Below are 26,405 nucleotides of genomic sequence, written 5' to 3' on the forward strand. Positions count from 1 at the left end.
TTAAAAAAATCTACAGCACAAGTGGAAGGTTTCTTTCCAAATTCCAATTCCTCTGCCACTTAAAGAGTTTCTCTGGTGCTTTCTGTTCTATTCCCTTCTTATGCTCTTTTAGGAGAATTTTTTATACTGCAATTGGATTTTTTAATACAACTCCTCTCTCAAGCGTGACTTAAACCTTGGTGTTAGCATACATAAGGTATGCTGTGACTTTTTTTTAAAAGAAGCTAAAGAAAGAACTTAACAGCTAGTATGCATTTACCTTTGTTCCTAGGCACCTTTACCACAATAATCAAATCATGTAAGTTTTTTGGTTTTGAAATAAAGACCTACTTTTCAGTGTCACTAGTCAGAATCCTTTAATGTATGCCTGTTGCTTCCATACAGATATGCTACATCCTAGGACTCCTAGGTCACGTTATCAAACAAAGTGTGGTCCAAAGACTAGAGACAAGGCTTGGAGTCAAGGTAACTGTAGTTCTGTCCTCAACTATTTATATAGCTATAACTTATTTTTAAGTTTCGGTGCCTCAGAGCTTCCCTCTTATAAAGCTGAAATTAATTTTAAAAATGCTATATCGTTATAAATGCAAACCCATTATGGGTGAATGATTAACATCTGCATTACGAGATCAGAAACACTTACACCCTGTTGATATCTTTAGCTATATTGCTTGGACCTGGCACGGCATCTTCAGGTTTGCATATGCTATTAAAGTTGAGACCTTTTTGAACACTTGACTGCTTGGTGTATAGCTGATACGGAATGTGCGAGAGAAGACGTCCAGCTTTAATGCTGAAATAAAAAAAAAAAAGAACAAGTTACTACTTAGGACATTTTTAAAAAAACCCAACCTTCTATGCTAAAAAATACCTCAGGTACAATAAACTATTACTTTGGTCATTACCTTTTGCTGTTCTGCTACATGTACTTACATTCCGTTTCCCACTACTAACTGGATTGAACTGGAAAGTCATTTGTGATGTGGTGACTGGTACTACAAAAGGTATTTGCACAGTTGTGTCGGTCAGTTGCCTACATCCATTTCTCTTCTCCAACTGACTCACACAGAACCCAAAACAAAATAAACAATGCCCAGTCAAAAACCCCACATGAATGGTCCAGGTTATTCTAACTGAACAATGCTGACTGAGCTCTTTAACTTGGAACAATGCAAACGCATGTGTTCCAAGCACATTTGGGTAGAATTTGAAGGAAGTTAGCTAGGACACAATTCACTCTTACAAAGAAAACTACTTTTTCCATTCCAAAAGGATAATTACCCCTTCTTGTGAGAAAATTCACTGAAGAATAATTTCCAAATAGACCTCCCATAAATATCTACCACAATCATTACGGTTCTGTCCTACGTGTTCCACTCTGTCTCGCTCTTCTCTTTCTTCTTCCACTGAAACTGCAATTATACTTCAGTAGCTGCTAAATTCCTTAGGGATGTCATGGACTTTGAAGTGGAATCCTCTCAAAAATACACCACAGGATGATTTCATCTCTCCACCACAACGCCTGTTGCTGGCAGTAGAGATAACAGCCTTCCCAGCCTATACTTCACCACTTCTTCATATACAACTCTTCATATTGAGGACTGGGTCAGAGATGCTGGAACTTCTTACAGCAGAGGAACCTCTCTCATATCAAAGCAGCTTAATATTAGCGTTCAGTTTTGAAGATACAATGGGATTCAAATTTTTAAAGAGAATTTAGCTGAGTGAGAGATACTGTTTTCTGTTCTTTAACACCTGAGTGCTTTCTCTTGGAGATGTGCTTTTTAACTAGCTCAAATCTGTAGTACTGTCAAGGGAGCAGGACAGTGGAACAAAAGCCCTCAGGAGCTTTCTTGCTGCAATTAGAGAAGAACGTAGTGGGAGACTGCATTTCCCAATGAGATAAACTAAAACTAGTTAGGCAGATACACAGAGATCTGGCAAGGTTTCTATGGGAATGGGATAGTAAAAACAGCCTTAAAAATATATCAATTAAATATTGTTTGATACATGAATATATAGCATTCATAAAGGAACATCCTTTACATTAAACATTGCCAGAGTTAAAAATACACATGGTAGAGTTCCAAAGCTTTCTTGTACAGAAAATGGTGATGCAGCAGCTATGCTTTTTAGGCAACTAAGCCTAGTTAGACTGTTTCTCGTATCACTGTGTGAACCTGGATGCATAACCACCCAAGTAATACTTCAAAATCATTACCACAACTTCAAGATGATAAAACCCCACACTTATTTAAGAACTTGTTCATGCTAAGATTTTAGCTACTGGAGTAACTGCACTATTAGATAGTAAACAAACTGTAGCACTGTAGTAAACAAACACAGTTGGTTTGTTTTTTTCAAACTGTATTAAGATGCAGCAATAGGAATCCTATTTCAGATGCATCATGCAACATCTTTCCCCACTCCACACTCCCTGGATCACAGAATTTATAATCACTAAAAAAACTAGGTTGGAAAGGACCTCTGGAGATCTCTAGTCCAAACACTGCTCAAATCAGCGTTATCTTTAAAGTTAGAACAGGTTGCTGAGGGCTGAGTCCACCCAAATTTTGAGTATCTCCCATGACAGAGATTCCACAACCTCTCTAGGCACTTGTTCCACTGCTTACTCTCTTTCACTGTGAAAAATCTTTTCCTTATACCCAGAATTTTATTTGCTGCAACTTGTGATTATTGCCTCTTGTCCTCTTGCTGTGCATCTTGAAGAAAAACCTGGCTCCATGCTCTCTATAACCTCCATATAAGTTAACAAAAGACAACAATTAGACCCTCTCCTAGCCATCTCTCTAAGCAGAGCAAAACCAGCCTTCTCAGCCTCTCGTCATATCACATATTCCAGGCCCCTATTCATGTTCGTGGTTCTCCTCTGAACTCACTCCAGTTTGCCAGTATCTTGTACTCGAGAAGCCCAAAATCAGACACAGAACTCCAGATGTAGCTTCAGAAGTGCCAAATAGATTGGAAGAATCACTTCACTTGACCTGCTGGCTATGGTCTTGCTAATGCAACCCAGTATGCTTTTAGCCTTTATCTCCACAACGGCACAACTGCTACTCCATGGTCAACTTGTAAGACCCTCAAGTCCTTCCCTACAAGGTTGTGTCCTAGCTGGTGAGTCTCCAGTCTGTCTGGTTGCCTGGAATTACTTCTGTCCCATGTGCAGGACTCTGCAGTTGACTGCTGAATTTCATGACGTTTCTGTCATCCCATTCCTCCCCTCTTTTGAGAGCCCTGCTATTCAGTACATAAACTGTTCTCTTATTTCCTGTCATCAATAAACTCGCTGAAGGCACTTTCCATTGCATCACTAACGTCCATGCTGTTAACGAAGACATTAAACTGCATCTGCCCCAGTATGGACCCTTCAGAAATGCCTCTTGTAACCACTTGCTAGTTCAACTCTGAACTGCTGACCACTACTATCCGAGCCAGGCAGCTGAGCTAGTTCTTCACCCAGCTAGCACAGCCCACTATCCAATTTGTATCTCCCCAACTTGCCTAAAGGAATGCAATGGGGCACTATGTCAAAAGCCTTACTGTAGTCAAAGCAAATGATACCTACTGCTCTCCTGTTGTCCACTCATCTCACCATACAAGACAACCACTATGGTCAGGCATGATTTGCTACCCTAGATATAGCTTCCAGGAAGGTATCTTCCATAGTCTTCAGTAACTGTAGTGAAGCTGATCACAGTGCAGTTCCCCGGATCCTTCTTCTTTCCGTTTCTGAAGACAGGCATGACATTTGCCTTTTATCTAGTCTTCTGGAAAATCTGAGTTCCACAAATTTTCAGAGATGACAGAGAGTGGCGTAGCACTGATATCAGCCAGCTTCTTCAGCTCCCTTGGATGCATTCTATCTGGTACTGTAGAGTCGTATACGTCATGTTTCCTGAAGTGAACCATAATTTATGCTTCTTATACCTTTGTTAGTATTTCTTTTTTACAAACTCTGCCACCACTAGGCACACAGGCTTTCAAGGCACGAAAGTAGATCTTGCCACTAAACACTGAAGAAAGCGCGGTATTGAGTAACTCAGCTTTTTCCGTATCCTTTGTCATGAGGTTGCCCCACCATTCAACTACAGGCCTGCTTCATTTGCTTCTGATATAGCTATAAAAGCCATCGCCTTCTCCTTCAATGCTTTGCTAGTTTCCAAAAAAGGTTACTGTGTTAAATTAATACGGCATCTCTTCTGAAAGCTATACTGTGTGAAGACTGGCAGCTTTTATTTATTCAAGTATTTTGCATTCTGAATTCTCATCAAAATAAGGAATCCACAAATTCTACTGGTAGCTCGTTTTAGTCATTAGTTATCCTCAACCTCTGAAACGTGATTTTGTTATAAATGTCAAAGAACGTTTCTTAAAAGAATATTCAAATTTGAAAGTCAAGCTCTCAGAACAGTTTATGTCAAACCACCTATGTAACCTTAATTTGGCTTCCACTGGACATAGCACAACCACCTTTACAAGCTACATAATTGTGTCATGTATTTTTCAAATAAAGGAAGAAAGATTTAGAAAGGAGGTCTGCCAATAAGTCTCTTCCTTCATTTGTTGCAGAAATAAGAGAGGTAGCAAAAACATGCAACAAGAGGAGTGCAGAAAGACTGATTTCGTCGCTAAAGCAACCACACATTACTCTGCAGTAGAATCATAGAATCATAGAATCATAGGGTTGGAAGGGACCTCTGGAGATCATCTAGTCCAACCCCCCTGCCAGAGCAGGGTCACCTAGAGCAGGTTACACAGGAACATGTCCAGGCGGGTTTTGAATGTCTCCAGAGTTGGAGACTCCACCACCTCTCTGGGCAGCCTGTTCCAGTGCTCTGTCACCCTCAGGGTAAAGAAGTTCCTCCTCATGTTTAGGTGGAACTTCCTATGTTCAAGTTTGTGCCCATTGCCTCTTGTCCTGTCCCCGGGCACCACTGAAAAGAGCCTGGCCCCATCCTCCTGACACCCACCCTTTAAGTATTTATAAGCGTTGATAAGGTCACCCCTCAGCCATCTTTTTTCCAGACTGAAGAGACCCAAATCCCTCAGCCTTTCCTCATAAGAGAGGTGTTCCAGTCCCCCAATCATCTTTGTAGCCCTCTGCTGCACCCTTTCCAGCAGTTCCCTGTCCCTCTTGAACCGGGGAGCCCAGAACTGGACACAGTACTCCAGGTGCGGCCTCACCAAGGCAGAGTAGAGGGGGAGGATGACCTCCCTCGACCTGCTGGCCACACTCTTCTTGATGCACCCCAGGATGCCATTGGCCTTCTTGGCCACAAGGGCACATTGCTGACTCATGGTCACCCTGTTGTCCACCAGGACTCCCAGGTCTCTTTCAGCTGAGCTGCTCTCCAGCAGGTCAGCACCCAACCTGTACTGGTGCATGGGGTTGTTCCTTCCCAGGTGCAGCACCCTACACTTGCCCTTGTTGAACTTCATAAGGTTCCTCTCTGCCCAGATCTCCAACCTGTCCAGGTCTCTCTGTATGGCGGCACAGCCTTCCGGTGTGTCAGCCACCCCACCCAGCTTGGTGTCATCAGCAAACTTGCTGAGGGTGCACTCTATCCCCTCATCCAGGTCATTGATGAATATGTTGAAGAGGACTGGACCCAGTACTGACCCCTGGGGAACACCACTCGTCACTGGTCTCCAACTAGACTCTGTGCCCCTAATCACAACCCTCTGAGCTCTATCTTTCAACCAGTTTTCTATCCACCCCACTGTCCATTCATCTAACCCACACTTCCTAAGCTTCCCTATGAGGATGCTGTGGGAGACCGTGTCAAACGCCTTGCTTAAGTCAAGGTAGACCACATCTACCGCCCTCCCCTCATCTATCCATCTAGTCATGCCATCGTAGAAGGCTATCAGATTAGTCAGACATGATTTCCCCTTGGTGAATCCATGCTGAGTACTTCTGATAGCTTTCCTTTCCTCCACGTGCCTTGAGATGACACCCAGAACGAGCTGTTCCATCATCTTTCCAGGGATGGAGGTGAGGCTGACCGGCCTGTAGTTCCCCGGCTCCTCCTTCTTGCCTTTCTTGAAGACTGGAGTGACATTGGCTTTCCTCCAGTCCCCAGGCACCTCGCCTGTTCTCCAGGACTTTTCAAAGATGATGGAGAGCGGCCCAGCAATGACTTCTGCCAGCTCCCTCAGCACTCTCGGGTGCATCCCATCAGGGCCCATTGACTTGTGAATATCTAGATGATCTAATTGGTCCCTCACTCGCTCCTCCTCAACCCAAGGGAAGTCGTCTTCTTTCCCTGTTACTTTATTCAATGCCTGGGACTCCTGAGGGCTGGGCCGAGCAGAAAAGACCGAAGCAAAGAAGGCATTCAGTAACTCTGCCTTCTCCACATCCTCCGTCACCATGACTCCTGCCTCATTCAGCAGTGGGCCTACAACTTCTCTGGTCTTCCTTTTGCTTCCAATATACTTGTAGAAGCTCTTTTTGTTGTGCTTGATGTCCCTAGCCAGGTCTAATTCCAAGGCGGCCTTGGCTTTCCTTGTTTCATCCCTGCACGCTCTGGTGGCATTCTTGTAATCCTCCCAAGGGGTCAGTCCCTTCTTCCACTTATTATAAACTTCCTTCTTCCACTTGAGCTTTTTCTGAAGCTCCCTGCTCAACCATGCAGGTCTCCTGCGTCCCTTGGCCGATTTCTTTCTCTTAGGGATGCACCGATCCTGAGCTTGGAGGAAGTGGTCTTTGAATATCAACCAGCTTTCTTGAGCCCCTTTGCCTTCCAGAGCCCTAGCCCACGGGATCTCTCCAAGCAGTTTCTTGAAGAGGTCGAAGTTAGCCCTCCTGAAATCCAAGGTTGTAATTTTACTTCTTGTTGTTGTTTTTGTTGTTGTTTTGTTGATAGTACCCATGATCCTGAACTCAATCATTTCATGATCACATGTACTGTGATTCAGTGACATGTACTGTGATCCAGTACTGGATTTTGCAACTCCTGTCACCACAGGATCTCTATGTGATGCTAATTAAAGCAAAATTCTAGAGCTACTTGCATTTAACATCAGGTTTATAAGTGTCTGACTTTTGACCATAGTTCAGAATGTTCACAGTTCAGAATATGCAAAGCTTTTAAGGCAGCATAAACTTCAACAAATGCCTTACCGTTCTCGTGTAAGTAACTGAAAAAAACTTATCTTAGATAGTTCACATGGAATATTCCAAATTATTGAAATTTCTGGTGTTTTAACAAAAATCTTTTTGGTAAAAAAAGATTATTTTTCTAAAAAAAGACTTTTTGGTGACTCTCAAACAAAAATTAAAATAATAGCCATTGCAATAAGTGCCGTGGTATGTTCATTAATCTTTGGAAAGCAGACAGATGCTATACTGATAAGCACCAATAAAAGACAGGAATTAATTATTCATTCCATTATCAGCAAAGAATTCAAATCGTATGCAGTAAGTAAGGAACAGGGTTACAGAGACAAGAAGCGAAAAAGAAGACACTGAATTAGCAATTTGCAACCTGAATTCAATCTTTTCTGTGAAGAAAATGTGGCAGGTACCATAGTGAAAAAAGATAGCATGTGATCATGTAATTATGGACTAAATCATAATGTGTGCACACAAAGAAATAAATCAAAGCTCCACAGACAAACGACCTTTTCATTTTGCAACCTTGGATGACAAGACTGAAGATCTAACAACACTGCTTTACCAGCAATTTGTGACAGTAACATTTTAGGGTTGATTCTTAACCGAACTAAAAAAAACCCCAAACCCATCATGTTGCACTAACATGATGATGTGCACATGAATATTCAACAAATTTGGAACCTCTACATCCACTGCACTGATTTCCACCAACAGATCTACTGAGGAGAACATAATTTGTTATTCCATACACAGAGATAGAGTATTTAACCAATGAACGTTCTTCAATACTGTTGAGAGGAAGGGAAAAATGAGAGATTGTTGTGAAATTAGCTTTTATTCCAGATTCTAACATGAACCCTGTTCTACTGAGACAATGAGTTCCCTATCTCCTTGTGGCCAACCCCATGTGTCTGTTTATACTCAGTTCTTCTGACTTATTTTACAGTACAACCTTCCAGAACCAGGAGATGCAGAACCTAAACACAAGACATCATAAGGAAAACTTTAGGAGATTTCATATGTTAGGTTCTAGCAGTTCTCTACCGAATGTATACAAATTGATTTCTCCAACTTGGTTAAAATCATAACAAGCTTTAACAGCACCAATGAAAACAGCTACACCTTTAAAATAAAAACACACCTATCACCACTTTTCCGAGTCCTTAAACTCATGGGAGAAGCCCTAAAACTGTTTTAAAAATGTAGCAAAAGTCTTTTTCAAGTGTTTCTGACTAAAGTTAAAAAAATTTACCTTAACCATACATGACATGAAACAGCTGAATCCAAAGGACTGAGAATCAGCAAACTGAAAATAGGAACTGCAAATTGGATTTTACAAGTATGTATACAGAAAAGTTCCTTGCCTGATTCTGCTGGTCATCTAGGAAAGAGGCTAGTTAAGAATAGCATGACACTGACAGAATCATTTCCAGAACATATTCCTGCCTGTTCTATTTCCCAGGGGTTCCTCAGATAGAAGAAAATAGAAGAAAGCCAGACTAACTTCTCTCAGCCCGGTTATCATCTTTTTCAAGGACCTGAGGACAACTTCAGTTGATACTATATATTCCAGTGCATGGAGGAACCAAAGAATATAAATTCTTTGTAAATAAAACTTCTGTGGTTTTTCTTTCATTTTGTTTTTGTTTTGTGACAAAGTCACAACATGATAAATATTTAGATGGATTAATTTCAATTTTATGAAAATGATGTTCAATTTACAGTCATTATTTACAGATGAAATGAAATGCACAAGGCAAGAGGTTAAAAAACAATCACCTGGTACTTATTTAAACATACTGAGATGAAGGGTGGTCAATTAATTGGATATTCAATGTAATCAACAGGATAATGTTCAGTTTCCTGATATGCCTGAGACTTTCTGAATGTCCTTAGTGAAGTTTCTTAAGAAACAATCACCAAGAAGAATATCTTCAATGTAACAGTGGTATTTTTACTTAGCTGTTGCAAGGGTAGATTTATTTTAAACTAAACCATAATCTCAAAATGCAATCTTCTATAAAGCTGTTTTTCCAGATTTTTCTTCTTTTTTTTCCAAAAGGAGAAATCTGCAAAAGCAATAGACCTAAACTTACCTTTCCATGATCCACTCTGGCCGAACTACTTTTTCTCCTTTCAATTCTTTTATTTTGGCATTTGGAAGATTTGTGGCAATGATGTGAGTTGTTTTTGATCTGGAATAATACACATGGTATTGGCCTCCATGCAACATCATTAGCCTTCTTAATTCATCAGCTGAGGGATCTATAAAATTAAAACCAGAAATATTCCTGTTTTCTGTCAGCAAATACAGCAAGAAAAACAACTTTAATTAAGAAATACGATGCCATGATCAGAAAGAGTGCAAACCATTGTTTTTCTCCTGAAAAACCTTACTAGTTCTTCAGCGAACAAATCTGAAAAGCATTTCTGAAGTAATGTAGAAAACTGTAGAAAAAAAATCAAGTATTAGATTAACTCACTCATCTTCTCACTAGAGCTTGGGAGAGTAGTTTATACCCAGAAATAATAGAAAAGAATTAGTATCAACAGGGTTTAGTAACAGCACAGAACTCCTACTATACAATTGCTGATTTACTAAAGCAGTTAACTCACTGATTCCTTACCACATTATTCTTCAGTTGTTACAGGGAGCAGAGAATACCTTAAAAACTAACATCTTATCCCCTCAATCACGTTAAAACGGGTACTTTTTCAAACAGAGGTGGGGAAAAAAAAAGCACTCTATTTAGGAACTAGAACCTTGAAGAATACACAAATGCTAGATTCTCACTAAATAAACTGCCTGTATTAAGTAACTGATTCAGATGTATTAATAGTTTAACATGTCCACCTTAAACTTTTTCAGTCCGTTTGAGCCCTGTGCTCAAGCCAGCACTGCTCCGTATCACAGAAGCTGTATGCATCAGTTATGCAATAATCACAACATTCCTGGCATACGTCCCTGAAAAAGGCTTCTGGGAAGTTTCAAAAAGGTTATTAAGCTGCTTTACAGAACCCAGGAGAAATATGAACGTAAGTACAGCAGATTAAAAAATCTTACTCCAGTTAACACGCACTGTCAGTCCATCGCAGACAATGCGTATGTATGTCTTACCTCTTCTCTTGTTCGTCCTTCCACTATTAACGGATTCACTGCCTCAAGCATTACGCCACTCTGAGCAACAAAACCCCAACATATCCACCCAAACATAAAATTAATGCATACACTCCAACTCCAATGCAACCATCAGCAGTTTGGAAAATTAAAAATTTATGTAGGAGTACGGAGGAAGTTAAAAGGTTTCATTTCAAATAAAAAGACCATGGAAAAGTGGAAAACTTTACTATTTGTATCAGTGACCATTCATGTAAATGATATAGTGAACTAATATTCAGAACCTAAATCTGATTTTATATTTAAAACCTTGATCATGAAATACAAAGGAACATAATATACAAAACATATACAGTAATTGCCATTTATTTACTTAGCTGCAAACTCATGTGTTTTACAGTTCCGTACTCCATTTAGGATGGTAAACAGACTCTGAAACAAAACAGAACAGATCCTTCAAAAAATAAAAGCTTCACCTGTAAAGCCATTGACATAGATGGCGACTCCACTAAAGATACTTGATGAATTTCCATCCCTCTGGTGCTGTATGGCTGAATCTGACCGGAATTGATCCTCCAATTTCTTAACCTTTGCTGACATGTACCCACCCTAGTTTTTAAGTTAAAACAAAACAAAACAAAACTCATGATGTTAGTCTTATTTTCTGAAGTTTACCGAGAGAAACCGGTCAATTATAAGACTGGAAAGGTAAGCAGCATTCCTTCAAATTGATTTTGGTTGACGTACAAAAGACATACTCTTCTTCCAAATAAAAAATAGCAAATCCCCCAACCTAATTTCTTATGTACAAGATAACTGCATCTTGTTACCAACATGGCAAGACTTATTTCATACTTCTTTTATCTTATTCTATAAGAAAAAGATTCTATCTATATAAAAATTCTTACAGAATAAAAAGAAAGAAGAAGAAAGAAATAAGGGAATGATGCAAGTTTCGATGCTAAATTGGAGGCTCATTGCCTAAAGAAACAATGTAGAGAATATTAATTAAACTCCACGTATTTCCAGTTCTTAAATATACATGAGACAGTAGTATCGTAAATATTTATGTAAATTAGGCACCTCAGTTATTGCTTGTCTGGCTACATAGAATGTACTGGAGACAACTATAAATATTTTTAAAACTATTTAGTTTAGTTTTTGAATGGTGATGTAAAGCTATTCAAGGGTCTGAACATATTAATAATGCAACTTAGTGGATTACTGTGAACAAAGACTTAAATACTGGGTAATTTTAAAAACATCTTTTTGTCTTTTGAACTTAATTATGTGTTTTCAAATGAAGCAGAAGGGTTAATGTATAGATGCCTTTAGCATATATAACAAAATTGTAAGCCCTTTTTAACCACAGTGCCATCTACCTCTATAAAAAAATAAACCACAACAAAAAAGCCACTTGGTTTTGAACATACCCATATTCCCCAGCCATCGCCCTCGCCAGCCCGTTTCCGCCATCCACCCTGCCTCATACTGAAGTTTCTGCATAGAAGAAAAAGGCTTGATCAATTAAATGTTTAGTAACATCATCAGTGGCATTTCAATGATACATTACAGACCATCTACAGATTATCACAAAGATTACATTTTTCAAAGGGCCTCACTGAAGTATATGAGTTATACAGTTAACCTAGAAATGAAAAATAAAAACCCAGTCGCTCAGTTTTGTAGTAATGCACACTGTAGCTCCTGTTATGTACCAAACACCACACATGCACATTTTTTTCTGTTCACACAGAACACAAAAAACTCATTACAATGTTCAGTTTCCGTTACAATTTATTAAATTCTTCCTGTTCATCATACATCTCCTACAAAAAGGAGTAATAAAAGGTTCTTAAATACAATTGCTACTGTTCATGCAAAATATTGCCCGAGTCAGGAACAATCTTTTATTTCCTATTTGATACTATCTATACGGCAGGATGCAGGCAAACATCTCCTGGTACTAGAGACTGGATTAATTTCATCAATGGATTTACAGCTAATCATAAAATGTCCAAACACTTGTTGCTCCAATGCCATACATCACATAAAAGCAAAACCACCAAAGGCATCTTATGTTCAATGAAAAGCTAGTTGTTTAAATGACCTAGTATGATCTATAGCTAGATTTGTGATTTGAGTTTTTCTTTTTTGTTTGGTTGTATTGCCTAATAATAAACAAATATACCCAACCAGCCAAACTGCAGTTTTCCTTTATGCAAGACAATTATCCCTGGACCATGAGCCGTACATAGCAGTGTCCCCAGATGAGCTATTATTTGTCTAGGACAGAACTGGTGGAGAGAAAAAGAAATGTTTTGAACTGTGGCCAGCTGTTCACTGCACCCAAGTGATTCACATTAACTATAGTTGTAACAATGATTTTAAAATATTGATTAATGATGTAATAAGATCATGAGGTCACTGCCTGCTATTACATCTCTCACTTTCTACTCTAACCAGTTCCCTAAATAAAAACACTGTTCTGTCTTTTAGGGCTATCAGCTCTTAAGAGTGTGAGGACAGGACTCTGAAACTAAAAGGAAGAAGATTTAAGCCAGTCACCTTTATTTTATGAATTATCTAATTTCTATTCCTTTATCTTCCATAAAAATGCACAAAACTACAGTTAATTCACAGAAGGAAGTGAACTGTTGTTTTCATCCTTGTCTGCTTTTGAGAAGACACATATTCCCTGGACTATCCATAGCATCGTCCAGTAATGGAGCACAGAAGCTTCACTCAGTCTCCAGCCTACCAGAAAACGCATACAGCTGTGGATGGAGTAAACAATGCATTTTGGTCATTTTTCTATTCTTCTACTGCACTGTTCTGGAGACTGCCTCATTTATCACACTGAAATTTTGTTTCCTCTGAACCTGGCTGAAAGTTGAATTCCAGCTTTTGTCTCAAATCCCTCTTGTTCTACAGCTATCATGCAGGCATACTCTGAAATCCTGTTAAACCACCCTGGATTGCAGGCCAGTTTGATTGCAGAACAAGATACAGCTGCAGGGAAGTTTTCATAAATATGGTCATTTTCATGGAATACCGCAAATATGCCAAATTAGGCAACCAGAGAATTCTAGTCAAAGCAGGTATAACTACCTTGGAAAGACAAGCTTCAGTTGTATGTTTCAGGACCTCTGCAAACACAGGAAGATCATGATGCACCTGATTCTATTCTTCTTATATTTGCTGTTTGATACATATTTGATACAAAACCTACACACATTTGAAGATTAATCACATGTCAAGGAGACGAGCTCTACAACAACAACCAAAACAAAGCAACCCCCTGCTCAGGATGTTGTATTTTCACTCTAGGTACCTGCATTTCTTACCGAGAGACCGATTTCCAGGACATTGGGCTTTATGAAATTAATTTTTAGTGGTTTGGATTATGTCTAATAGATACCACAGAACTCTTAAGGAGCAGTGCGAAAAATGAGAGGAGATGAGCTAGATGACCACATGAAATACAAAACTGACTTTTTTCCTGTAGGGGACAATACATACTAGAAATGGTTAGATGATTTCTTTCACATGGAAACTATGTATTTTTCCATCAGCTGAAGTCAACTGTAATTCAAAACTACCACTTCTGGCAAAGAAGTTCTTGGAGAAAACAGAAAAATATAAGTTCAAGAAAAAAAAAGTAATGAAAACATCATCTGGTGGTTTTAGATATTATAGGTATCAAAGAGAGAACAGAATTTTAACTATTGATTACCCTTTCTCCTTCTTAATAGAGGATAACAAAGTCTTTAAGGGTGGCTACAAAAAGGACAGAGGCTCTCTCTTCACAAGGAGCCACATAAAGAGGACAAGAGGCAACAGGTACAAGTTGCACCAGGAGAGGTTTCATCTTGAGATAAGAAAGAAATTTTTTACAATGAGAACAATTAATCACTGGAACAACCTCCCCAGTGACATGGTAGAGCCCTCATCAATGGAGGTTTTCAAACTGCAATTGGACTGGGTGCTAGATAATCTCATCTAGGCTTCCCCACCCATGCAAGGTTGGACTGGACAATCTTTTGAGATCCCTTCCAATCCAGACTGTTCTATGTTTCTAAGTCTATCAAAAAGAAAATCTCATATGAAAATAAACTCTTACTCTGAAAAAAAAAAAACCAACCTTGCAAGACTGTATGAAAAGCACAGTATGAGTCACAACAACAACAGTCTAAGAAAGATGTTTTTTATTCCAATCACCAAGTTCTTGAGAAGATTGGATTTGACTGGTAGTTACTCTGACTTCTATATAGACAACTTCTTGCTTAAACTAAAATACCTAATGCCTGAAAAACTGGAGAACTGCCTTTATGAGGGTAAGCTTTTCTGAAACCTTGAAACACGTTTAGTTTTTATTCAGGGTACGGGGATGTGAGGAAGAAAGATTTCTAGTCTAAAAGCCACTAGATCACAACACCACAAACAGTGGGGCCAACCAAAATCAGAATCATGGGTATGTGCCTAGTTTGATTAGAACTAGATACCAGAAAACCAAAACTACTTTAGGTTAGTGTGTTAAAACCACAACATATCAACTGCTCAAAAGTTGTCTTCCCAGAGCCTGCAAAACTAGAGAAGCTAGTCTGTAATGCCTACTTACAACATCTGATAATGATTTACCATTTCCTTGGCAGATGTGATTTTTGACTCAGACAGTCCACTTAAATTCTAAACACACAAGTTAGGAAGATGGTACTTCAGTGATTACTAGATGCCTCTGGCTCAAGTCTTGAGAGCCGTGGATTATTTTCGTAATGCTGATATGAAAAACCTGGGAGACTAATTTCTCCCTTTGTAGTTCCAGGAACTGCATGATGAATCGAGGTTTCTGGACTAAGGAGAATCCCCGCTTCTAAAGAATTGTGTTTACAGTGCGAATTTTTCCTTGAGAAGGAAGATAACCTCTATAGCTGCCTTACTGAAACCTAAGGAAGAAACGAGCATGAGAGACATCTTGCACAGGATATATTAAATCAGAGGAGAAGTTAAGCAAGATTTGAAACATGCTCACTGATTCATGAAATAAGAAATATAAGGATGATATGACACTCTATAGGAATCATGGTGAAGGGATGAGAAAGAGAAACGCTTTGTAAAGAACCCTTGAAGTGGGGCCAGAGAGGGGGGGAGGAAATCAAGACAGGGGACATGACAACACCCATCACATGCACGCCAATTTCAGACAAAAGTTCATCTTTCTTATGATTATAGTATCCAACTTGTTTCAGAACAGTCTTCTCTTTTTTTCACAAATTCAAGAGCACTAATGAACAGTGACTCAGGGAAAGTGAACCACTATAGTTACTAGTTTTCAGGATATCTCTAGAGCCTGAAGGACAAGCTATAAAGTGACCCTTCACCCAGAGAAAAGCTTTTTAAATACATTGAAATGCTCATACTCTGGACCTCTGAACACAAAGAAATCTTCTGCAATAATTAAAAAAAAATCCCAACAAACCCTGAATTGCACAAAAGCCTGTAGAGGTAGAAATAGTATTCCTAGGAACAGAATCCAAGTTTTTAGTGCAAGAGAAACAACATTTCAAGGGGAAAAAAAAAAAAGTAAGAACTCTAGTGATCAAAATTAACATAATTTGTCCCTGCATCTCTTTCTAGACCACATTCAAATGGTAAAATCTTACTGTTCTACGAAATAAGGTTCTTTAACTAAAATTCAAATTTCTATTGGGCGATCCTTTTAAAAATTGAAGAGAAACTAAGAGTTCCGATGCTTTGTACATGACTGGCAGCTCAGAAATACTCAATACAGTCCACTAGGAAAAAGATATGTAACACTGCTTCATAGGCCTGGCATTATACTTCGCAATCTGCAAACACTTAATCCTATTATTAAAGACTGATAATCAGAGCCTACAGATCAGGTAATGAAATGTTAAGTCTACGTTTTATGAATTCTATAAACATGTCTGTGTGTATAAAAGAGCTGCACAGCAACTGTGAGATTTCAGATGGCAAAACAAGGAATGTACATGTGAATGTTGATGTTAATATTTGTTTTAATCTCACCTGTTACACACAGTCTGATGCAGGACAGTTATTTCTTTAAAATACTTTAAATACAGGAAGGTGCGTTTGTAAGGCAAGTGGCTTTCCATTATCTTGGGCAGTTGGGATAACACAGATAACAGACAAACACGGACCAAAACCACAGGCATTATGGGGAAAAATGCTTGGGAGCATGAAATTCATATCTCAATGACTCTGTAAGAAGTGAACATGGATCCTTGTGGGTTTTTTTAATTCCAGGGTCAGTAGTAGTCCTGCCCAAACTTGAGTTGTCTCTTCCATACTCTTCAGCATCCCCTTTATCAGGTATAGGGTGCAGAAACATTTCTGCCGCCTCTTCAAGTAGCCAACTCGAATCTGGCAGAATATACACTTTATGGCTCTATACAACAGGAAAGCATATGAACTATATCCATAGACAAAATGAGGCTGCACTGTGACTCAACAAAAATCCCTGCCAAACTTCTGTCTAAATACATGGCACAAATCACTTCTAATCCAGACAATCCAATTTCAGGTTAGTGAAAGCTGAGTGAAAGCGTAACACATTGTAGCAGCTATTTTGCATTTCTGACCAGAACGAACTCCCCTCAATGTCCTGTAATGCAGAAGAACTTGATTTAATTACCATATTCAAACACCACAAGTCTTATTCTTGAAGGTGTAACTCTACTGCTAACAGAAGTATGGTATCTTGGGCCACTGCTAATGAGTATCAGAATCTTTTGCTTGAACTGTAGATTGAATCCATCCCAGCTCAGCAGGGCTTAAAAGTTGTTTCCATCAAGTGGGTATTTTGTGGCCTGTTTGAGTTTCATGAATCTACATTCCAGCTCCCACATGAAACTCACTGCCCTACTGGGCACCAGTCTGTAAGCTCTTTGAGGAAAGAACTGTCTTACGTGTTTACACATTTCTCAGCACAAGAGACCTTGGCTGAGTCTTCTGGAAAAGAGCTGCTGCTACAGTGTCTAAAGCCTTTTTCTACCACGTATTGAAAAGCTCAGAACCCAGCAAAAGAACTTAAAAATAAAAAGATAGTTCAAAACTTTTTTAAAGATACTGTATTTTTAAATTCCTGTGATTTTACACACTTCAGAGTTAACGCTATTCCATATTAAAATGAACTAATTAGTATGTTGCAAAGCAACTGAATTTTATTCTAGGTGGGAAAAAACCTCTCAGGGTGAAGTTTCATAAGATGGTTGAGTAAATGTGATGGCTGACTGCCACCAAAAGGGATGGTTCTGCTCTTCAACCTCAGCCAGCCTCACAGGCTTTATCCCTTCCTCCCAACCTCTGCACTACCTCCGAACTCACATGACCCCCATATTCATACTGATGCTATGTGCAATTCAGCTCACTAAGTCAACAGAAAATTGCCATAATTTTATGGGTTAGTTTCCTGCCAGTTCAGCAAGCTGAACTGACTCACAAAAGCAGCAGACAAAGCCAAAAAAAGCAGACAGGCCAGAAAAAAAAAGAATGTATGGGACCATTCCTTTCATTACCAGTCAGATCTTAAGTTAGCCATTTGTAGAGACTGACTTTCAGGGTCACGGCTATAACCAACTAGCTGTGGTGTAAATATGGATACAGAGCTGCAATGAGCTAGTTATTCTTCACTAACTGGCCCTGCTTATGGTCCCGTCCCCCTCCCCTCCCCCCCAATAAACAAGAGGGGTAGGCTACTTCATCTTTTCCATAGGGTAAGAGTTTTCAGATAAAGTTACAATCAAACAGCCCCCCATCTTAGGCCACATGTGCCCATAGGATAATTACTTTTAACTACAAGCACCTGATTTTACAGGGTCAACCAGCAAGTTCTGTTTTGCAGTTCAATCTTTGATGATATTTTAAAGCAACAGAAATGAAATTAGCTGAAGGACACTTGAAAAAGTCTGTCCCCAAAAACACTCAACACAACCCCCGTCTTCTGTGAGTAAACCTAAGAGTATAAATTAGGAAACAACAATCATTAAAATCCTGGGCAAATTAAATATTATACACAAACCTGTAAGTGCGTGTGAGAAATTCAGAAATAGTATTCTTCTAAAATATGCACATCCATGGCATTTGCTAGAAAGGTGAAATACCATAGGACCCACATAAAGCATGGAAGAATCTAAGTCCTTTAGAATCAACTCCTTATGTGTAGATGACTATTCTATGTTCCGTGCATACTTCCATTCGAGCTTGACAGCAAAGAAATGCTACTCTGAACTTCAGTTCAATCATTCCCCCAGAAAGACACAGGAACTCTTTGCTCAACTAATACAGTTTCCAAACTGACTATTTTTGCAACTCAAAATGGTCTTTATTTCGGATCAGTTTACTTTAACATCAAGGACTTTACATACAAGTAACAACTTAGATATAAATTTCTTTTGCTGGTGAATCATCACAATGACCTAAAGCAGTTGTACAGCAGGCGACCATTTATATGACAGCTGTTCAGGACAAAAGTGTTTAGACCTTTTCACAACTGACATGGAGTCTGGGACAGACAATTGTTTTAATTGTCACAACTTAAGGAACCATGAGCACGAGGTACAGAAAACAGCATCACTGCACAGTCTGCACCAACTTTGAGCAATCTGTTTTCAAGAAGATACTCTTTTTGCTTTTATACATGGCATTTGAGATGGTTAGTTCTTTGAAAAATAGCAAGCCAGATTCAATTTGAGACCAACTGTCAATGTTTCATTCCCCTCTAGGAATAACACTCAGTAGCAGCTACAGTCCATTTAGAGCTTGTCACAAATAGTGGTTTAACTTGGTTGAATTTTTCTTCTGCTCACAAAAGACTCTGGCTTCAGTTTCAACATTTCTGCATTTTTTGGCAAAGTTTCCCCTTGCCTCCTTCAGAGTTCCTCAGTGATGAGTGGCTCTTCTTCATAAATTTTCATTGTTATATTTAACCACGTAGCTCAATTCACTTTTTAGTTCAAATATCACCTGTTTGATATAACCATACTTATTGCCACAATACGCTGGCAAGTTTCAGCACACTTCAGCAATCGGCTTCATTATTGCTCTTCTGTACTTATGTTCTTTTGGGGCTTCAACCTCAAGAGGACTTGGCACACTCACAATCTTTATGCCAGCTTCTAAATGCCTAGATTCCAGAATAAAATCCATTAAGTAAAATCAGAATAAGAAGCACAGCTTGTGGAGTTAGGATTCTCAATAGCAACACAGTGAATGGACTGTAAACCACCAAAAGGAAACTTTCTCTTGGACTTGAGTATCTGAAACAATAAACAAGATGACCGTATGAGTTGTGTAGTCTTTCTTTAAGCCCCTATGTTCAGCTGTCTATAGTATTTGAGAACAGAGAACTGTATTACTCTTTTCTTTGAGAAGGAAGAGTGGGATGTTCATTTTTCTACCTAATAAATCAGTAAGAATTTGTTTAGGAAGTTTTTAGTTTGTGCAATCCTCAGTCTGATGACAATCCAGTCCCACAACTTGTGTCTTAAACAAGAAACCTATGCTGAGGTGCAGGTCAAGCAGTCGGTAGGTAGCATAAGTAAACCATCATCTCTCCTCCCAAATAATGGAAAGAGTTGCTGCTGCTGAATGATTTAGGACTTCCGAAGACTTCCTAGGCACAACAGAAGGAAGTGACCTTGTAAAGCTAAAGAAAAACTTCACAAGGCAGAAAAAGTAGGTAAGTAGCGGTATAATCGATCAAAATAAATAACCGGAAATTTTTTATGAGGTGATCAAAGCAAGGAATCTGTAAATGCTCTGAATTTTTTAACATCAAATTCAGAGGAACTGTGTCGGTGAAAACCTCACATACACTACCTTCAGCTTCCCCAGATTCCCTAGACTTCAGGCCAGCAGACTGGCAAAATCTTGTCAAAAGACTAAATATTTTTAATTGATTTTATATATGTTTCTGTATACATGTGCGTGTATATATGTGTGTTTGTGTGTGCACACATGTGAAACAAATCTGCTCTCTGAGCCAATGCTCTACCTAATGTAATGAGATGGCACTACTTCTTCTCTACAAGTTATTTTTTTTTTTTCAGAAGTGCCCAAGGCAGTTGTGCTTTATGCTCAACTCCACGTCACTGGTGTACACTGAGCAGGTTCTGATCAGGCCAGGCTTTTTGCGGAAAAAGAAGCAGCGAGACATCCACTTTGCAAATCTCAAGTGGTAGCTGATGCCAGATACTAAGGAGGACCATCTCCCTATTCACATACAGGCAGCACTGAACATATACGGCAGCAAAATTCTAAGAACACAAGTAACTTTACTAGCAAAAGTACTGATGATTACAGATGTAGATTTTCTGTTCATAGAAGCTTTTGAATGACATTACTTAATTCCAACTGACATTGCATAGTCATGTTCCCAAATGTTTTTCTGGATTTGCCTTTGAAACTCTCAAAGCTGCAAAATCTTTTTTGAAGTAAAATCTTCACAAGATATGCCTTCTATGCTTAGCCTTGAAGTTTTAAATTTCTACTCAAGTTTTCTACATCTTTCGTTAGTCCATGGATATTACTTTTATCATCAACTCTGATCAACAAGACTAGGAGGAATCAGCTGAAACTAGTAAAAGGAGAAATCAAAACAAATGGAAATATTTTTTCATCTGTTGCCTAGTTTATTTGTGGGTTCTCTGACACAGGACACCAAGGATGCTAGAAGTCCATATGGGTTGGACACATGAATACAATAAAAAGCCATTAAAGATTGCGTTCTGGTTGGGGTTTTTTTTTTTCTTTTTTTTTTTTTTTCTTGGTAACAAACTACAGGAACTCAGAATATAAAGGCAAAGCATCTCAGTATGTTTCTTTACTATTACCTAGGTGAACTTTTGATATGTTCCAATATATTCTCGTTTCCTCCTAGACTTAGAGGAGAGTGAAAAGACAGAGTACAGTGTTTCTGTGTCTTCCTGGAAAAACATAGTTTTAAGTTCTTAGGACAAAACAGAAATGCTGTAATTCTTTAGGACCCCTAAATAGAACTCAAATCTAAATTGCATTCTTGGCCTGAAGTGGTTTTAAGTTAGTATTTTAAGTACCTCTGACATCGAAAAAACAGCATTACACTGCTACTTAGTGGAGACATTGATAAAAAAAGGCCACAGAAGAAAAATGGCCTACCCCAGGCAAACATAATGTTTGTAGAACTTAGGTTAAAAACTGACGTAGAAATTATGGGAATCATTATGGAGGGGAAACCCTTCAACTTTAAATTCCTGATCAGCCAGAAATTAGAGTGAAGAGTCATTACCCCTCCCCCCCGATGTTTGTTTTATAAGAGGATTCTCAGAACTGCTTCCCAAATAATGCAACTTCAGCATGGAAGTCTAGGAAATAGTAACTGAAAAGCCCCTCGCTACAGTTTCCCAATGCTCTAATGTTTCCTGAAAACAACAGGCAGATTCAGAAACCAGGAACAGTATCCTTTCAATACAGACCATTAATTTAGTTCTTTACTTCAACTGGGAATTGCATTCAAAAGCACAAAATGGTAAAATATGTTTACTTTACTTGGTAAACGGCATTAATCATTTACCTTACATGCCACAAGGTCATTGGCTTTCCTATTCCTAAAAATTACCAGCGATTTCATTACTTCCTTTAAGCAGCAATAGTTCCTAGGTTTCCAAAGTGATGTAAGTGGAGTACAACCATTTGTCCAAGGTGCTGACTCATCATGCTCTGGACTAACAGCTGATCTGAGTCACCTCAAAAAGATGAAGTCATGGACATGGTGGACAGAACTTTATTTTACTTTGGATATTCACTGACAACTAGAACATGACCAAAAATATTAGCAACAGTCCCCAGAATCCTGCCAAAATACACCACATACCTCACCCTGCCAGAATACTGCCAGCCTCTAAGTCAATATGGAAAAAGCTTACAGCAGTTCTCAGCCTTACTCTGCGCATTTTCAGCACTGCTTTCACATTTTGGCATTCAAACCAATTCACCTGCATTTGCAAGAATGACTCTGCAACGTACCTGAGCAGTGTCTTCTCCTAAGCAAAATTAGCTTTCTCTTTTTCAGGATTATTTGCTTAGAAATCAAGAAGCTGAAAAGGTCTGCATGAAATCAAGCACACCAAATAAGGAGGTTACAGGCGATAATTTCCTTACGTTGGGATTTGGTTAAAGTATTTATAAATAGCTAGGAAGAGAAAGCAAAACCAACACAGAAGAGTGAACGACAATATGGCTAAGCTTTACTTACGCAAGCAACTAAATTTTGAAACAGCAGCTTCAGCACTATTAAGTAGGTAGAATGCCAACTGGGAAACCTGAAGCTTTGAGGTAGGAAGAGAGGCCTGTGTCCCCCGCTCCGTTCCCAAAAATATAATTACTTTCCCTGAAAGCTAACACTGACTTTCAGGGACCATAGTCTGCTTAGGCATTTACAGCAAAGAATATAGAAGATGAAACAATCCTTTCTACGGGTATACCAAACTAAAAGCATCTTCTAGATTAATTTAACAGTCACAGATTTCCTTAACTACAGCAGCAGCAGTCCTTCAGCTAGTTTTGAAAATACAAGCCACAGGAATGGAAGTTATCATCGCTGCCCAGAACTTAAAGTCGTTCTACACATCCACCTCTCTTCCACTGAAAAATGAGAAAGAAGAAGGGTTTCCTAATTCTGACTTCTATCTTACGAGCACCAGTTATTCCAAATGAAATACAGAAGCCAGGGGACCACAGACATAGGAGGCCCTCCTCCCTAAAAACATTTGTGTCTCCAATTAAAACGCTGTCTGGTTTCCACAACAGAGCAGAAAGCTGCTCTCAGGAAGAAGCATTAGGCAAATTTATCTCTTAAAAAAAAAAAAAAAAGGCACTTGCACAAGTACACTATATTAGACATGCTTTTTTGCATCCATTTAGATTTGCTCCCTTACTTTCAGCTTTCTTTGTAACTCTATGCCCACTCTCCTTTCTATTTGCTTCCAGTTTTTCCTCATTTCGCTGTGCTTAGGTAAACACATAGCACTATCACCAAATTAATCTACACTGTATTCTTGAGGGAGGGTTTCAACATTTGGGTATTTAGCTCCCTTGTTATATCTATACCAGCCAAAGATGTTGCTAAGAGCTGACAAGAGATCTCAGTGATAATATACACCTTTAATTAAAACAGAAAAATATTCAATACAAAAAAATTTTCTCTTCATGAAATAAAAACATTAGCTAACAAATTAAATGGGGAAACGTCAGGGTCAGGCAAGCCATTCTTTTCCTGCTTGTCCTGAACAACTGATTTATTAAAAAAAAAAAAAGGTCTGTGTAATCATACTATTTTTTTCTACCTACTCAAATCCAGGTTTCTGTGTTTGAATCATTCTTACTTTTTTAAAATCTCTCTAGTACCTGAAAGGGGATGGTAGAAACATGGAAAATTTGCCATGAAACTTCTTTATAAAAAGACATCTGGGTCAAGAGATCAGAAAAGACTAATCAAAACCAGCACTCGGTTCCAACACACTATCACTGCATCAGAACAGGCTGTGACTAAGGAAGAGTACATACATGCTATCCAGAAAGATGCACTGGTGCTACGTTTGAAAGGCCAATGGCTGAATAATGTACTGAAGACACGTATACTGTACACAAAAAAATGTACAACCAGTTTACTGTCAAGGGCTGAAATATGCTAATGTATTTTTTCTATTAGAGCTTTACTTTTAAAACCATCTATATTCAAGTAGTTAAACATCAGGGAGTCACAAGGCAGGTGTATGCACTGTACCTCTACTAATACTGTCCTACCAATGACCTCCAGTCTGACAGCTTGGGATTATTTACTAACAGGGATTTGGTACCTTGTCCAGTGGAAGAAATGGAAAGACCAATATGGTGGGAATGGGTAATAGCTACACGCTTGAAATAAGATGGCAAAGAATTTGTCAGAGATCTAGGTTTCTGTGTTAAATGTCATAAACAGTAAGACAGAACTATCCCAGAAATAAATTTTAACTATAACCTCTTGCAACTAATGGTAATTAGGCAAGTGTTTAAAACATTTCTATCTGAGCAACAATAGCATCTAAATGAATAAAAAATTCAGACTTTAAAATTACAATCCTTTGGTTTTGCTTCTTTGGGCTACAGCATCAGATTTGAGATTGGACTTGGATTTTAAATCAAGATGCAGAACACACATCAACTTGGCTTTTCATGAAGAAAATCTCTCATTAACACAAGCAGAGTATTCACAGCCCTGTCATTCTGAGGACTTTGATTTTAAAGCATCAGAAATAATAGAATACTACAGCATACAACACACGGGTTTCTTACCAAAAAATTGCGTGCTTGTGATATTATCTTTCTCTTCCTTCTTAAGGTTAACACGCTATTACCGTGCATCTCCCATCAGGGGCTTTTTGCTCAGTATCGCAGGTCAAATCAATGGTAAATATACAGCGAAACGCATCAACATTCGATGGGGAAGAGGCGAAGCAGCATCGTCGATCGCATTCATCCCTCGGTGTTTGTACGCACAGGCTCGCTTATCACGCACAGGTCCTCCTCCTCCCCGCACACGGGTTATACCCGCCACTATTGCTCAGCAAATACAAGTTGTGACAAACACGATGGAAAACCGCAGGGTTTTTTTTGTACACGCTGCTACAGCCCAGCCCCGCGGCGTGCCAAAGTGGGCAAGGCTGCACCAGGGCTTGGGCTGGCTTCCCTCCCTCCCTCCTCCTCCTCCTCCTCCAACCCATTTCCCTGCAATGACCCCTTGGCTGGCAACGCACCGGCGGCACCGCTCCGGCTCTGCCTGGGGAGCCGTGTTGTGTCTGCGGCGAAGGCCCCATGTGACTGACTGACTGACTGACAGACAGACGTACGCACGCAGCGGTGCGGCGGGCGGGCGACGCGGGGGTGAACAGTGAAGGCCGGGCTGACCCAGACACGCACATACCTGGCACACCCGCGCCAAGTTGCGGGGCGCGCGCGCACCCGCGCCCGCCCGCCGGCGCGCGCCCGCCCGAGGGGCCCGGCCCCCACCCCCCGCGCGCCGGCCCCCCGCGCCGGTTACATAACCCTGCGCACCACCCTCCCTCTCCCCTTCCCCCCCCACTCCCCTCCCCGAGCCCCGCCGAGCCCCCGCGCCGGGGAAGGGCTGCGGCGCAGGGCCAGGCCGCGGGCCCTGGGAGGGGCCGCGGGCGCCGGGCAGGAGCCGCGGGCCCCGCCGCCCCGCCTCAGGCTGCTCCTTCCTTCGCCCCCCCACCCCGAGCCGCCCCCCGCACGGGGGCGCGCTCGCTAGCGCCGGGCGGCCATGGGGGAAGGGGAAGGTGTCGCGCCGTGAGGGGGAAGGCGCCTGCTCCGGCAGCCCCCCGCCGTCGCTCACCTTTCGTCGCGTCCCAGGCGCACATTCCGCCCTGCTGGGCCGTGGGGGGAGGGGGGGTGTTTCACATGGCGGCTCCCCCCCCGGTACGGACGCAGGCAACCACCGCCTCCTGCCCGCCTTCCTCCTCCTCAGCTCTCAGCGCCGGCCGCGCTCTCGCTCTCTCGCTCCCTCCTTCTCCTTCCCTTTCCCTCCTTCCTTCCTTCCTTCCTCCCTTCTCTCCCCCCTCCTTCTCCTCCCCCTCTCGGTGTCCCCAGCAGCCAGCCCCTCCCCCTCTTCCCCCCCCCCGCCCTTCCTGCGAGCGCGTCACGAGAGTCTCGCGCCACCAACCGCCGCTCGGTCAACAAGCGGCGCGCGCGCGCCCCTGGGGCGCCCCCTAGCGGTCGGCGCCCCGCGGAAAGTCGCGTGCGGCGGCGGCGCCGCCGCCGAGAGGGCCGGGGAAGCGGCTCACCCCGGCCACGTGACGGGCGGGGCGGGGCACGGCGCGAGCGGCTCGCGAGCCGCTCCGCCTTGGGTGGGCTGCGGAGGGCGCGGGGGGTCGGCGCCCCCTGGCGGTCCGAGGGGAGCGCCGCAGGAAGCGGGCCCGGTGGGGGGATGCGGGTTCTGCTGCTGCTGCAGCGGCGGGGCGGGCCGGCATTTTCACACAGGGACGGGACGGGGGCGGAGAGGATCGTTGTGCCGAGGGTTAGCCCGGCCCTCCCGCTTCAGGGGGCCGCCGGAAGCCGTCGGCTGGCTGAGCG

The 26,405-nt window shown here is 40.9% G+C and overlaps 1 protein-coding gene across 9 annotated transcripts in view; it reads right to left on the minus strand.

Moving 5' to 3' along the window:
* The window catches only part of REV1 (REV1 DNA directed polymerase), a 63,349-nt gene extending 37,381 nt beyond the window's left edge, over window positions 1–25,968 (minus strand). For 4 of the 9 annotated variants that reach the window (XR_012590074.1, XM_074608982.1, XM_074609033.1 and 1 more), the window contains exons 1-6: window positions 25,669–25,939; window positions 24,612–24,872; window positions 11,693–11,759; window positions 10,736–10,868; window positions 9,238–9,406; window positions 644–793 (exon numbers count right to left, since the gene is read on the minus strand). Coding sequence is in view for 5 of the 9 variants with exons in the window: in XM_074608982.1 (XP_074465083.1) it covers window positions 644–793; window positions 9,238–9,406; window positions 10,736–10,868; window positions 11,693–11,749 (509 nt within the window). In the remaining 4 variants the exon portion in view is untranslated. Of the gene's footprint in view, window positions 1–643; window positions 794–9,237; window positions 9,407–10,735; window positions 10,869–11,692; window positions 11,760–24,611; window positions 24,873–25,668 lie in introns of all 9 variants that reach the window. The other 5 variants (XR_012590078.1, XR_012590077.1, XM_074609015.1 and 2 more) reach the window with 2 other exon arrangements.
* Between the last annotated feature and the right edge of the window lie 437 nt (window positions 25,969–26,405).

Source organism: Larus michahellis, chromosome 1 (assembly GCF_964199755.1).
Source record: "Larus michahellis chromosome 1, bLarMic1.1, whole genome shotgun sequence".
In the NCBI taxonomy this organism is placed as follows: domain Eukaryota; kingdom Metazoa; phylum Chordata; class Aves; order Charadriiformes; family Laridae; genus Larus; species Larus michahellis.